The sequence below is a fragment of the Numenius arquata genome, chromosome 27 (genome assembly GCF_964106895.1).
Source record: "Numenius arquata chromosome 27, bNumArq3.hap1.1, whole genome shotgun sequence".
Lineage (NCBI taxonomy): Eukaryota > Metazoa > Chordata > Aves > Charadriiformes > Scolopacidae > Numenius > Numenius arquata.
In genome coordinates this window covers 12,096-25,168 of record NC_133602.1, presented here as the reverse complement: position 1 = coordinate 25,168, position 13,073 = coordinate 12,096, and the positions used below count along the sequence as shown (strand labels likewise).

At 68.8% G+C, this 13,073-nt stretch overlaps 1 protein-coding gene across 3 annotated transcripts; it reads left to right on the top strand.

Moving 5' to 3' along the window:
• On the top strand, positions 1–12,347 carry LOC141475936 (sodium/potassium-transporting ATPase subunit alpha-2). Of its 3 annotated transcripts, XM_074164511.1 has the most exons (24): positions 1–47; positions 1,960–2,049; positions 2,139–2,243; positions 2,329–2,388; positions 3,268–3,471; positions 3,861–3,974; positions 4,077–4,211; positions 4,669–4,786; positions 4,892–5,160; positions 5,551–5,749; positions 6,251–6,360; positions 6,455–6,589; positions 6,684–6,873; positions 7,485–7,660; positions 7,859–7,995; positions 8,075–8,225; positions 8,739–8,907; positions 8,987–9,141; positions 9,228–9,351; positions 9,859–10,004; positions 10,894–11,024; positions 11,241–11,342; positions 11,427–11,518; positions 12,093–12,347. In XM_074164511.1, the coding sequence occupies exons 2-24, from the start codon at positions 1,996–1,998 to the stop codon at positions 12,119–12,121; spliced, it is 3,105 nt and encodes a 1,034-aa protein (XP_074020612.1). In that variant the 5' UTR covers positions 1–47; positions 1,960–1,995; the 3' UTR covers positions 12,122–12,347. The 3 variants fall into 3 exon arrangements, with proteins under 3 accessions (XP_074020612.1, XP_074020613.1, XP_074020611.1); XM_074164512.1 differs by lacking the exon at positions 1,960–2,049 and having other exon boundaries at positions 7–47; XM_074164510.1 differs by having other exon boundaries at positions 7–47; positions 1,960–2,243.
• Positions 12,348–13,073: the final 726 nt, after the last annotated feature.

Below are 13,073 nucleotides of genomic sequence, written 5' to 3'. Positions count from 1 at the left end.
GATTGCCCCGGGCCGAGAGCAGCGACGGCAGCGCCATGGGCAGAGGGGTGAGTAGGGGCGGCCCGGGGTGCCCGCCGCCCCCCCCCCCCGCCCACGCGGGGCACCCACCCCCCCCTCCCCCTCCGGAGCGCCCACCCGTGCGGGCACCCCCCTGCTGCCACCCGGCCCTGGCACCCCCCACGCGGGACACCCCTCTATGCGGGACACCCACCCCCCCCGCCCTCCTCCGGGACATACCCCCCCCCGGGGTCACCCACTCACGCGGGACCCCCCCCGGGGCACCACCATCACCCACCCGCTGCCACCCGTGGACGCTGCCCCCCCCCCGCACCCACGGGCGTCCTGCAGTCCGGGACACCCCCCGATGCCACCCCCAGGGTCCCACTGCCACCCCCACCTCGGTGCCACTGCCCCCCCCCCCCTTCATCTTGCTCCCCCCCCCCCCTCGCGGGGTCCCACTGCCGCCCATTCCCCAGTGACCCCCGACACGGGTGGGCGGCTGCCCGGACGCCTGGGTGTCCCCCCCCCGCTTCAGGGGAAGGAATGGGGGGGAGGGAGGGAAGGCAGGCTCCCCCGTGGTGGGGAAACTGAGGCACGGAGCCCCCGCGGAGGGACCCCCCCGTTCCCGCTCCCCCCCCGTGCCCGTGGCCCCGTGCCCGTGGCTGCTTAGCGCCAGGGTCCCCGGTGCCGTGGCAACGGCCGCGGGGGGGCCCTGAGCTGGGGCTGGCGACTCGCCCAGCCCCCCCCATCCCGCCGGGCCCCCCCGTCCCGCCTGGCATGGTCGGGACCCCCCCCCACGCCGGGACCCCCCAGCCCCTGGGCACCCACCCAGGAGGACGTGGGAGAGGGGGTGTCCCCCCCCTCCACGGGTGTCCCCCCCCCGCCCCGTCTCGTCTTGGCAGACTGTCCTCAGGGAAATTCCGAGGGGGGGACGACGACACACGACACCTACCCCCCCACTCAGTGCCACCCTCCTGCCACGGGGGGGAGGGGGTCAAATCCCGGGATGCCCCGTCAAGTGGGACCCCCCACACACACCCCTGCAAAGCCAAAGTGTCCCTGCGTGGGGAGAGCGGGGGTCCCCAGTGTGCGGGGGGGGGAGGGGGCAGGCAGCAGAGCCCCCCCACGTGTGAGGGTGCCCCGGGGGGGGGTGGGGTGTGGGGACCCCTCCCGTGTCCCCGTCCCTGCGGTAACACGACCCCTCGCTCACGGCTGTTGTTCTTGGCACCGGGGACGTTTTCCATGACCGCATCCGCCCCCCCCCGGCCCCCCCGGCCCCATGCTGGGGCACCCGCCGCCCCCCCCAGCCCCTGCCTGCTCCTGCCAACCTCCAGCGGGGGGGGGGGGGGCGGACGTGCCACCGGGCCCTGCCAGCCCCGGGGACCCCCTGCTGCCGGCAGCGGGGGGGCCCGAGGGGGCTGTGCCACCCCCCCCTACAAGGAGAGCAGGCAGGGCTGCCTGTCCCCTGCCTGCAATGGCCCCCCCCTCCGCCTCGCCGTGACACCCGTGGTGTTGGCTGCGTCTTCCCATCTTGTGGGGACCCCCTGTATGGCCACAGTGACACCCCCATATGGCCACAGTGGCCCCCCCACAGCTACAGTGGCCCCCTCTACAGCCCTGGGGACCACCCTGTGACCAAAGTGACATGCGCACCCCAGCCCTGGGGACCCCACCGTGGCCGCAGTGCCACCCCTATGACCCCTGTGGACCCCCCCAATGTCACAGTGCCACCCCTATGACCCTAGTGAGCCCCCCTCAAGACCCTGGGGGCCCCCCCCCCATGGCCACAATGCCACCTTCCCCCTGGTCCTGGAGACCCCCCCACGGCCACTGACCCTCCTCCACAACCACAGTGACCCCCCTGCTCTCACTGCCACCCCCCCCCCATGGTGTGTGCCCGTCCCCTCCACCCCCCCGCCACGGTGCCCCCCATGCCCACGCTGCCACCGGTGCCTGCAGCCCCCCCAATGCCCACGGTGACGCCCCGTGCCCTCGATGATGCCTGTGGCCACGGTGACCCCCATGCTGGCGGTGACATCCATGCCCATGGTAATGCCCGTGCCCACGAGGAGGCGGGGGGGGGTCCGTGCCGCCGGGGGGGCCAGCCTGTGCCCACCGGGGGGGTGATGGTCCCACAGGCCGGCCGGGAGTACTCCCCCGCTGCCACCACCTCCGAGAATGGGGGGGGCAAGAGGAAGCAGAAGGAGAAGGAGCTGGATGAGCTGAAGAAGGAGGTCAACTTGGTGAGGAGGGGGGGACGGGGTTGGGGGGGACAGCGGGGGGTGTCACCCCCGCAGCGGGGTGACACGGGTGACACCTCCCCGGCAGGACGACCACAAGCTGTCCCTGGATGAGCTGGGCAGGAAGTACCAGGTGGACCTGTCCCGGGTGAGATGTCCCCACGTCCCACCCGCGGGGCCACCGGCAGCGCCCCCCGTCCCTCCTGTCCCCGCGGGTGACACCCGGCCCTGTCCCCTCCCAGCATCCCACATCCCTCCTGTCCCCATGGATGACCGTGTCCCCTGTCCCCTCCCACCATTCCCTGTCCCTTCCAGCATCCCGCATCCCTCCTGTCCCCCCAGGGGTGACACCCGGCTGTGCCCCCTGTCCCCTGGCTGTGTCCCTGTCCCCGTGGGTGACACCCGGCTGTGTCCCCTCCCAGGGTCCCGCATCCCTCCTGTTCCCTCCCAGTGTCCCCTGTCCCCGTGGGTGACACCCAGCCCTGTCCCCTCTCCCCTCCCAGTTTCCCGCATCCCTCCTGTCCCTGTTGGTGACACCCAGCCGTGTCCCCCTGTCCCCTCCCATCATCCTGCATCCCTTCTGTCCCCATGGGTGACCGTGTCCCCTGTCCCCTCCCAGTGTCCTGTGTCCCCTGTCCCCTCCAGCTTCCCACATCCCTCCTGTCCCCCCATGGGTGCCACCTGGCCGTGTCCCCTGTCCCCTCCCAATGTCCCCTGTCCCCTCCCAGCATCCCCCATCCCTCTTGTCCCTGTGGGTGACACCGGGCCATGTACCCTGTCCCCTCCTGGCACCCTGTCCCCATGGGGGACCCCTGGCTGTGCTCCCTGTCCCCATGGGTCCCCCCAGCCATGTCGTGTCCCCCCCCCCCCCCCAGCCCCACATGTCCCCAGGCTGCCCTGGCCATGACACCCTGCCCTCCCAGACCCACAGGGTGTCCCCTGGCTGGGACCCCCGTCCTCTCCCGCCCCCCAGAACCCCCACCCCAAGTCCCGGGTGTCAGCGTGTTCCCCCCCACCCCCCCCGCAGGGCCTGACCAACGCGCGGGCGGCCGAGATCCTGGTGCAGGACGGACCCAACGCGCTGACGCCCCCCCCCACCACCCCCGAGTGGGTCAAGTTCTGCCGCCAGCTCTTTGGGGGCTTCTCCATCCTCCTCTGGATCGGGGCCATCCTCTGCTTCCTGGCCTACGGCATCCAGGCCGCCATGGAGGACGAGCCCTCCAACGACAACGTGAGGGCACCGGGGGGGGGCATAGGCGTTGTGGGGGGCAGAGCATGGTGGGGGGCACGGGCATCATGGGGACACTGTGGGCATTGGGGGTGCTTGAGCATTGCAGGGGGCACAGGCACCCTTGGGGGGTGCTCAGGCATCATGGGGACACGGGCATTGTGGGGGGCAGAGCATGGTGGGGAGCACGGGCATCACTAGGCACGGGCATCTTGGGGACACTGGGCATTGGGGGAGCTCAAGCATTGTAGGGGGCACAGGCACCCTTGGGGGGGGGCTCAGGCATCACGGGGACATGGGGCATCGTGGGGTCCTGTGCTGGGGGGCATTTGGGGGGGGGGATGGGTTTCCACGCTGCACCCCGGGGTGCTGAGGTGCCACCCGGGTCCCAGCTGTACCTGGGGGTGGTCCTGGCCGCCGTCGTCATCGTCACCGGCTGCTTCTCCTACTACCAAGAGGCCAAAAGCTCCAAGATCATGGACTCCTTCAAGAACATGGTGCCCCAGGTAGGAGCCCCCGGGGAGGGGGGCAGGGCTTGGTGAGGAGGGGGTGTCCTGAGTGGGGCGGGGGTGCCCGGGCATCCCTCAGGGTGCCCTGCGCCCCGGCAGCAAGCGCTGGTGATCCGGGAGGGCGAGAAGATCCAGATCAACGCCGAGAACGTGGTGGTGGGTGACCTGGTGGAGGTGAAGGGGGGGGACCGGGTGCCCGCCGACATGCGCATCATCTCCTCCCACGGCTGCAAGGTGAGCGGGCACCGGGGGGGGGGGAAGCGGGGTGGGCACCGGGGGGGGGGAGCTCTGGTGGGGACATCGGGTGAGTTCTGGGACTGGCAGCGGGTGGGCTACGCTGGTGGCATGGGGTGGGTTCTAGGACTGGTGTGATCTGGGCAACGAGACTGGGCACCACAGGGTGGGCACTGGTGGTGGCACGGGGTGGGTGCTGGGACCAGCAGGGGGTGGGCTGTGGGACTGGTGTGGTTTGGGCAGCAGGACTGGTATTGGGTGGGCACTGGTGGTGGCACGGTGTGGGTAGGAGGGGTGGCACAGGATGGGCACTGGGACCAGCAGGGGATGGGCACTGGGACTGGTGTGGTTCAGGTACCATGACTTCCACAGGGTGGGCACCAGGGCTGGCATGGGGATGGGGCCCAGCAGTGCCCGGTGCCCCCCTCCCTCACCCACCCTGTCCGTCCCCCCCCAGGTGGACAACTCCTCTCTGACGGGGGAGTCGGAGCCCCAGACCCGCTCCCCTGAGTTCACCCACGAGAACCCCCTGGAGACCCGCAACATCTGCTTCTTCTCCACCAACTGCGTGGAAGGTGGGTCTGGGGGGGTCCCTGCCTTGCCCCGGCGGGGGGGGGGGGGGTCCTCGGTGCCTGCCCAGGGCTGTGTCACCCTTCCCACCCCCCGCCGTGTCCCCCCAGGCACCGCCCGCGGCATCGTCATCTCCACGGGGGACCGGACGGTGATGGGGCGCATCGCCTCGCTGGCCTCGGGACTGGAGGTGGGGCGCACCCCCATCGCCATGGAGATCGAGCACTTCATCCGCCTCATCACCGGCGTCGCCGTCTTCCTCGGCCTCTCCTTCTTCATCCTCTCCCTCATCCTGGGGTACACCTGGCTGGAGGCCGTCATCTTCCTCATCGGCATCATCGTGGCCAACGTCCCCGAGGGGCTGCTGGCCACCGTCACCGTAAGGGGCCACCGGGGGAGCGGAAGGGTGGGATGGGGGCGGGGGGTGTGTGTGTACTGGTTCTACTGGGAGGGAGGTGGTGGGCACTGGTTCTGCTGGGTTGGCCCTGGTGCACCCAGAGATGCCCAGTGCCTGGTACCCCCCCGAGCCCGGTGGTTGCCCCCCGAGCCCCATGGGTGTCCCCCAAGCCCAGTGATTGTCCCCCAAGCCTGGTGGGTGCCCCATGGTTGCCCCCTGAGCCCCATGGGTGCCCCGTGGTTGCCCCCCGAGCCCAGTGATTGCCCCCCGAGCCCAGTGGGTGCCCCGTGGTTGCCTCCTGAGCCCCACGGGTGCTCCCCGAGCCCTGTGGGTGCCCCCTGACCCCCGTGTCCCCTCACCCCCTGCCCCAAGGTGTGCCTGACGCTGACGGCCAAGCGCATGGCGCGCAAGAACTGCCTGGTGAAGAACCTGGAGGCGGTGGAGACCCTGGGGTCCACCTCCACCATCTGCTCCGACAAGACGGGGACCCTCACCCAGAACCGCATGACGGTGGCCCACATGTGGTTCGACAACCAGATCCACGAGGCTGACACCACCGAGGACCAGTCGGGTGGGTGCCGGCACCCTGACACCCCCCCCCCCCAAGCATGCTGACTCCCCCCACAGCACCCCAACCTCAGGACCACCCCCTTTCTTCTTGCCCTGGCACCCCTTCCCTGACCCCCTCCCAAGCACCAGCACCCCTTTTCTTGCCCCTGCACCCAGATGTCACTGCCCTGGCACCCCTTCCCTGACTCCCCCCGGAGCTCCCCCACCCCAGGAGCACCCCCTTTCTTACTTCTGTACCCCATTGTCACTCCCCCAGGAGCACCTCAACCCCAGGAGCACCCCCTTTCTTGCCCTGGCACTCCTTCCCTGACACCCCCCTGAGCACCCCCACCTCAGGAGCACCCCTTCTCTTGCCCTCGCACCCAGACATCACTGCCCTGGCACCCCCCCCCCAGGGCACCCCCTTCCCTGGGACCCCAGGGAGCGTGGGAGGTGTCCCCAGAGAAGATGGGGGGGTCCCTCCCAACGCGGCTGACGTGGCCGGGTGTCGTGTCCCCCCCAGGTGCCACCTTCGACAAGCGCTCGCCCACTTGGGCGGCCCTGGCTCGCATCGCCGGGCTCTGCAACCGCGCCGTCTTCAAGCCGGGCCAGGAAAACATCTCCATTTCCAAGGTAGGAGGTTGCTGACACACACACACACACACACACACACACACACACACACGTCGGCGGTGGTGTCACCCTCCTCACCCTCCCCCGGTGGCAGCGGGACACGGCGGGGGACGCCTCGGAGTCGGCGCTGCTCAAGTGCATCCAGCTCTCCTGCGGCTCCGTCAAGAAGATGCGGGACAAGAACCCCAAAGTCACCGAGATCCCCTTCAACTCCACCAACAAGTACCAGGTCTGGGGGTGGTGGCCCCTCCCCTGCCCCGGGGTGACCGGTTGGTGGCCCCCACCACCCCCCCTGGTGCCAACGTGGCCCGCTGTGCCCCCAGCTCTCCATCCACGAGCGGGAGGAGGACCCCCAGGGGTACCTGCTGGTGATGAAAGGGGCCCCCGAGCGCATCCTGGACCGCTGCTCCCGCATCCTGCTGCAGGGCCAGGAGGTGCCGCTGGACCAGGAGATGCGGGAAGCCTTCCAGAACGCCTACCTGGAGCTGGGGGGGCTCGGGGAGAGGGTCCTGGGTGAGGACGGGGGGTGTGTGGGGGGGAGGCACGGGTGCTTGTGGGCATGGGCTGTAGGGACATGGGGGAACAGGGTGGGGGACACAGGGGTATGGGGGGACCTGGTGACAGGGGGATATGGGGGGGGCAAAGGGACGAGGGGACATGGGGTGGGGTGAGAGGGGACATGGGGGATGCAGGGGTGTGGGGGACCTGGTGACAGGGGGATATGAAGGGGGGGGCAAAGGGACGTGGGGACAGGGGGATGTGGGGGACACAAGGACTTAGGGATGTGGTGGACATGGCAGGAGCGTGGTTGTGGGGACACGGGCATGGGGTGACAACTTGGGCCGGGGGGGGCACAACAGGGCACAGGGGGCAAGGGAGCAGGGTGTGCGGAGGATGGGGGGGGGGGGGTCAGGCCATGGGGACAACAGGGGACACGGAGGGGGCAGGACACACAGGGGGCACTTGTGAAGGGGGCAAGCACCAGGGAGACATGGTGGGCACAAGGGATGTGGGGGCAAAAGGAGTGCTGGGGGGGGGGGGGGGTGGTTGTGGCGAGGATGAGGAGCACTGGGCAAGGAAGGGGGGGGTACCCACACCCCATCACCCCCCGGCGGCCCCCCCAGGTTTCTGCCACCTCTACCTGCCCCCGGAGAAGTTCCCACGGGGGTTCCGATTCGACGCCGACGAGGTGAACTTCCCCACCAGCAACCTCTGCTTCGTGGGGCTCATGTCCATGATCGACCCCCCCCGCGCCGCCGTCCCCGATGCCGTCGGCAAGTGCCGCAGCGCCGGCATCAAGGTGGGACCCCCCATCCCAGCACCCCCAAACCCCCCGAGCAGGGGGTCACCCCTCTGTGTCCCGTGTCCCCCCCCAAGGTAATCCTGGTGACCAGGGACCACCCCATCCCTGCACCCCCAAGCCCCCCGGGTCCCCCCCACTCCCGCACCCCCCAAGCAGGGGGTCACCCCTTCTGTGTGCCCCCCCCCTCCCCCCCAGGTGATCATGGTGACCGGGGACCACCCCATCACGGCCAAGGCCATCGCCAAGGGGGTGGGCATCATCTCGGAGGGCAACGAGACGGTGGAGGACATCGCCGCCCGCCTCAACATCCCCGTCAGCCAGGTCAACCCCCGGTAGGTGCCGGTGCTGAGGGGTCCCGGGGGGTGTCGCTGGGGGGTCCGGTGCCCCCCCCCTGAGGCTGCGGTGTGGCAGGGAGGCCAAGGCCTGCGTGGTGCACGGCTCCGACCTGAAGGACATGACCTCGGAGCAGCTGGACGAGATCCTCAAGAACCACACGGAGATCGTCTTCGCCCGCACGTCCCCCCAGCAGAAGCTCATCATCGTGGAGGGCTGCCAGCGCCAGGTGCCCCCACCCCGGGTCACACCATGTCCCCGTGTCCCACCACGTCCCCGTGCCCTGCAGTGCCCTGTCCCTGTGCCTGATGGTGTCCCCCAGCCCTGTGCCCCACAGTGCCACCATCCCTCTGCCTTGTGCCATGTCCTTGTGCCCCATGATGTCCCCATGCCCCATGGTGTCCTCCATCCTCATGCCTGATGGTGTCCCCATCCTTGTGCCACCCTTGCCATGCCCCACGGTGTCCCCATGCTTGTGCCTGATGGTGTCACGCAGCCCTGTGCCCCACAGTGCCACCATCCCTGTGCCCTGAGGTGTCCCCATCCCTGTGCCCCATGGTGTCCCCGTGCCCCACAGTGTCCCCCAGCCCTGTGCCCCATAGTGCCACCATTCCTGTGCCCCGTGGTGGCCCCATCCCTGATCCTGTGGTGTCCCCAATCCTCCCCGTGCCCCACGACACCCCCGTGCCCGTCCCCCTCTCCACGGTGCCTGACCCCCTCCCCGTCCCCCCCCCATCCCCAGGGTGCCATCGTGGCGGTGACAGGGGATGGGGTGAATGACTCCCCGGCGCTGAAGAAGGCGGACATTGGCATCGCCATGGGCATCGCCGGCTCCGACGTCTCCAAGCAGGCGGCCGACATGATCCTCCTCGACGACAACTTCGCTTCCATCGTCACCGGCGTGGAGGAAGGTCGGGGTCAGCCCCTCCATCGCCCTCCTCCCCCCAGCACGGGTACCCACCACCCCCTGTCACCTGCTGTCACCCCCAGGCCGCCTGATCTTTGACAACCTGAAGAAGTCCATCGCCTACACCCTGACCAGCAACATCCCCGAGATCACCCCCTTCCTCCTCTTCATCATCGCCAACATCCCCCTGCCCCTGGGCACCGTCACCATCCTCTGCATCGACCTGGGCACCGACATGGTGAGGGGTGGGGGAGCACGGGGGGGGTGGGGGTGTGTGTGTGTGTGTGACAGGGGGTGACGGAGACCTCGCCCCCCTGCCCCCAGGTCCCCGCCATCTCCCTGGCCTACGAGGCGGCCGAGAGCGACATCATGAAGCGGCAGCCGCGGAACCCCCGCACCGACAAACTGGTGAACGAGCGGCTCATCAGCATGGCCTACGGGCAGATCGGTGAGGGACGGGGACAACGGGGTGCCACCAGAGCCCCTGGCACCCCAGGACCTACCCCTGACATCCCGCACCCACCAGAGATAGAGGGGACACCCCCCCCCCCCCCCAGCTGGCACCGTGGCCACCGTGTGACACCAGGGCTCCCAGTGGCACCCCAGGGCACCCATTGGTGACACCAGCGTGTCCCCTCTGACGAGCACCACGGTCATGGTGTGACCCCAGGGCACCCACTTGAGGTCAAGGCCATGCTGTGGCACCCCAAGATCCCAGGGGTGCCCATCCCTGCTCTGGTGGTACCCGTGCCTATTATAGGGGTCCCCATCCCTGATCCTGGGGTGCCCATCCTCAATCCGGGGGTGTGGATCCCGGGGTGCCCATCCCTGACTCCGGGGTGCTGATCCCTGACCGTGGGGTGCCAATCCTGGGGTGCCCATCCTCAATCCGGGGGTGCAGATCCCGGGGTGCCCATCCCTGACCCAGGGTTCCCCCCACCTCACCCCCCCCCAGGGATGATCCAGGCGCTGGGTGGTTTCTTCACCTACTTCGTGATCCTGGCGGAGAACGGGTTCCTGCCGGGGACGCTGGTGGGGATCCGCCTGGCCTGGGACGACCGCTCCACCAACGACCTGGAGGACTCCTACGGCCAGGAGTGGGTGCGTGTGCCCTCGTGCACCCCTCACACACCCCTCGTGCACCCCTCGCACCTCCCTGCTCTGTGTGTGCCTACACGTGTGTGCCCTCGCCTGCCTACACACGTGTCCCCTCTCCCTCCCCTGGTTCTGCATGCGCGAACCCTCCCCAAAGGCCTTGCACAAGCATCCGTGCACATGTACACGCATGTGTTGGTGTGTTTGCACGTGCCCGCCAAGTCCCATCCCCTGTTTGCGCACCTGCCTTTGCACGGCTGTGCTCCCATGTACACGTTCACATATGCTGGGGCGTGTGCCCCCTCACACACCTGTGCTTGTGTAAAGCCCTTGCAAGTGTGCACATGTATGTGAGTGCCTTCACGTGTGTCATCCTATACTCGTCTTTCTGCACGTCTTGTCCCTTGTACACGCCTCTGCACGTGTGTGCCCTCTCACACGCTCAGGCACATGTTCCCTTACAGACCTGTGCTTGTGCAAAGCCCTTGCATGTGTGCACATGTATGTGGATGTGTTCACACGTGTCATCCCACACTCATTTTTCTGCACGTTCCTTGCACATGCGTGTGCCCTTTCACGTGCTTAGAGACATGTGCCCTCAAACGCCTGCACTTGTGTGAAGCCCTTGCACGTGTGCACACATGTGGGCGTGTTTGCACGCACCATCCCACACTCATCCTTCCACACACCCTCTTGCACGCTCACTCGTGCTCCTGCCCCTCCTTGGTGCGTGCCCACCCGTGCGGGAGCAGGCAAAGGGGAGCCCGTGTGTGCCCTCTTGTGCGATGTGGGGACGTGGGGCACGGGGGGGGGGGGCGTGCAAAGTGGGGGTGGTACAGGGGGGGGAGGGGGGGTGTGCACTGAGGCCGTGCCCCCCCCTCCATCCCCCCCCCAGACCTACGAGCAGCGCAAGGTGGTGGAGTTCACCTGCCACACGGCCTTCTTCGCCAGCATCGTGGTGGTGCAATGGGCCGACCTCATCATCTGCAAGACCCGACGCAACTCCGTCTTCCAGCAGGGCATGAAGTGGGTGTCCCCCCCCCACCCCGCAACCACCTTCCCCCCCCACCACCCCACCCCCAGCACCCACCCTGAACACCCCCCCCCCCACCCAAAACCTTGCACACACACCACCACCACCACACCCCCAGCACCCACCCTGAACACCCACCCCCCCCAAAACCTTGCACACACATTCCACACACACACACACCCCCCCCCTCCGATTTTTTTTCCCCGCAGGAACAAGATCCTGATCTTCGGGCTGCTGGAGGAGACGGCGCTGGCGGCGTTCCTCTCCTACTGCCCCGGGATGGGGGTGGCCCTGCGCATGTACCCCCTCAAGTGAGTCGGGGAAGGGGAGGGGGGGAACCCCAACCCTGCCCCCTCCCCCCAAAACACTCACTAATGTTCCCCCCCCCCCTCCAGGGTCACCTGGTGGTTCTGCGCCTTCCCCTACAGCCTCCTCATCTTCGCCTACGATGAGGTGCGCAAGCTCATCCTGCGCCGGTACCCCGGCGGTGAGTGAGACACCCCCCTCCCCCCCAACTCCGTGGGGACCCCCCCCCACACCCCCCAACACCCCCCCCCTCCCCCCGTGGGTATCATCTCCCCCTGGGGCGGGCATTAATCTCCTGCAATTTGGGGCACAAATCCCCTGCTATGGACTCTGCCCCCTAAATCCCTCCTTTTTGAGCACCCCCAAAGAGGGCACTGCCCCTCCCCCTAAGACTGGCACAGCCCCTTGCCCCCCCCCGCTCCCCTGCTCCCCCCCTCCCCCCCCCCAAAGCAGATGCTGCCCCCCAAAACCATGCTCAGGGCTGGCACCTGCACCCAAAGGGGGGGGGGGGGGGGCACCGGGGGGGGTTGTTATTAGGGGATACCTGGGTGGGGGGGGGAACCCAGAGAAGTCGGGGGGGCACCCAAGAAGCATGGGGAGCACCCAAGGGGGTTAGGGGAGATCCAGGTAGTGGGGACCCCCCCCGTGGGAGAAGGAGAGAGGGTGGGGGGCACCCGGGGGGCTGGGGGACACCCAGGGGGTGGGGGCACCCTTAAACACCCCCCCCCCCCGTTGACTGCTGCCCCCCCTTGCAGGCTGGGTGGAGAAGGAGACCTACTACTAGGTGCCCGTGCAGCCCCTCCGGCCCCCCCACCCCAACCCCGCACCCCCGTACTAACCCCGAGGGCTGGCGCTGCTGGGCATGGTGTGGGGGGGGTCAGGACCCCCCCGTCACGGGGAGGGGGGGGGACCCAGGAGTGCGGGGAGGAGCACCCTTTGCTCCCCCTATGGGGCACCCAGGACACACAACCCCCCCCCCTTCAGAGCAATAAAACAGTTTAACCCCTTCATGCCCTCGTCTGTGTTGGGAGGGGGGGAATGTGGACACTGGGGGGCGATAGGGGGCATTGGGGGGGCAGAGGGACCACGGGGGGGGGGGCAGGATGGGGGGTGCGGGGGGAGGGATTGAACCTGACTGCCCCCCCCCGCTTCCATATCCCCCCATGTCCTCTGTGTCCCCCAATACCCCATTTCCCTCCCGTGTTACCTGCTGCCCCCCCCCAATGTCCCCACATGCCCCCATGTCCTCGTGTGTCCCCTCCATGTCCCCATGTGCCCCCCCCCCCGTCCTCACATTCCCCCCCCCCCCAGTTGAGCATCTCCCCCTGTCCGTTGCCCCCCCCAGAACCAACCCCGGGGGCAGTTTCTCTCCCCACATCATTTCTCAGCCCTCACAACGGGCCAGCAATAACCTGCTGCCCCCCCGCCCCCCAACACCCAAGGACATGTGTGCACAAGCATGGGGGTGTATTGCCCCCCCCCCCGCCGCATGCCTGGATCCCCATCCCGTGGCAGTGGGGGGGGGGGGGTGAAGGGGGTGCGTCCCAGCTCTGCTGAGTCAGCAGCTGGGGGGGGTGGGGGGGGGGGCACGGGGTCTGGCCCCGCTCAGGTTTCGCTGCTGCCGGGTTTCGGTGTCGCCCGGGATTAAAAATAAGGAGGCTCCAAGTCAGGGTCACCCGAAACCGGGGATGGGGGATGGGGGGGGGGGGGGAAAGAGTTCGAGGAGGAGGGGGTCC

Bases quoted from the DNA above. Each gene is read 5' to 3' on its own strand.
- LOC141475936 (XM_074164510.1), top strand. From the start codon at position 1,968: ATGCCCACGGTGACGCCCCGTGCCCTCGATGATGCCTGTGGCCACGGT. The intron at 6,590-6,683 runs GTCTGGGGGTGG...CTGTGCCCCCAG, and splicing joins ACTCCACCAACAAGTACCAG to CTCTCCATCCACGAGCGGGA. The intron at 8,908-8,986 runs GTCGGGGTCAGC...TGTCACCCCCAG, and splicing joins CGTCACCGGCGTGGAGGAAG to GCCGCCTGATCTTTGACAAC.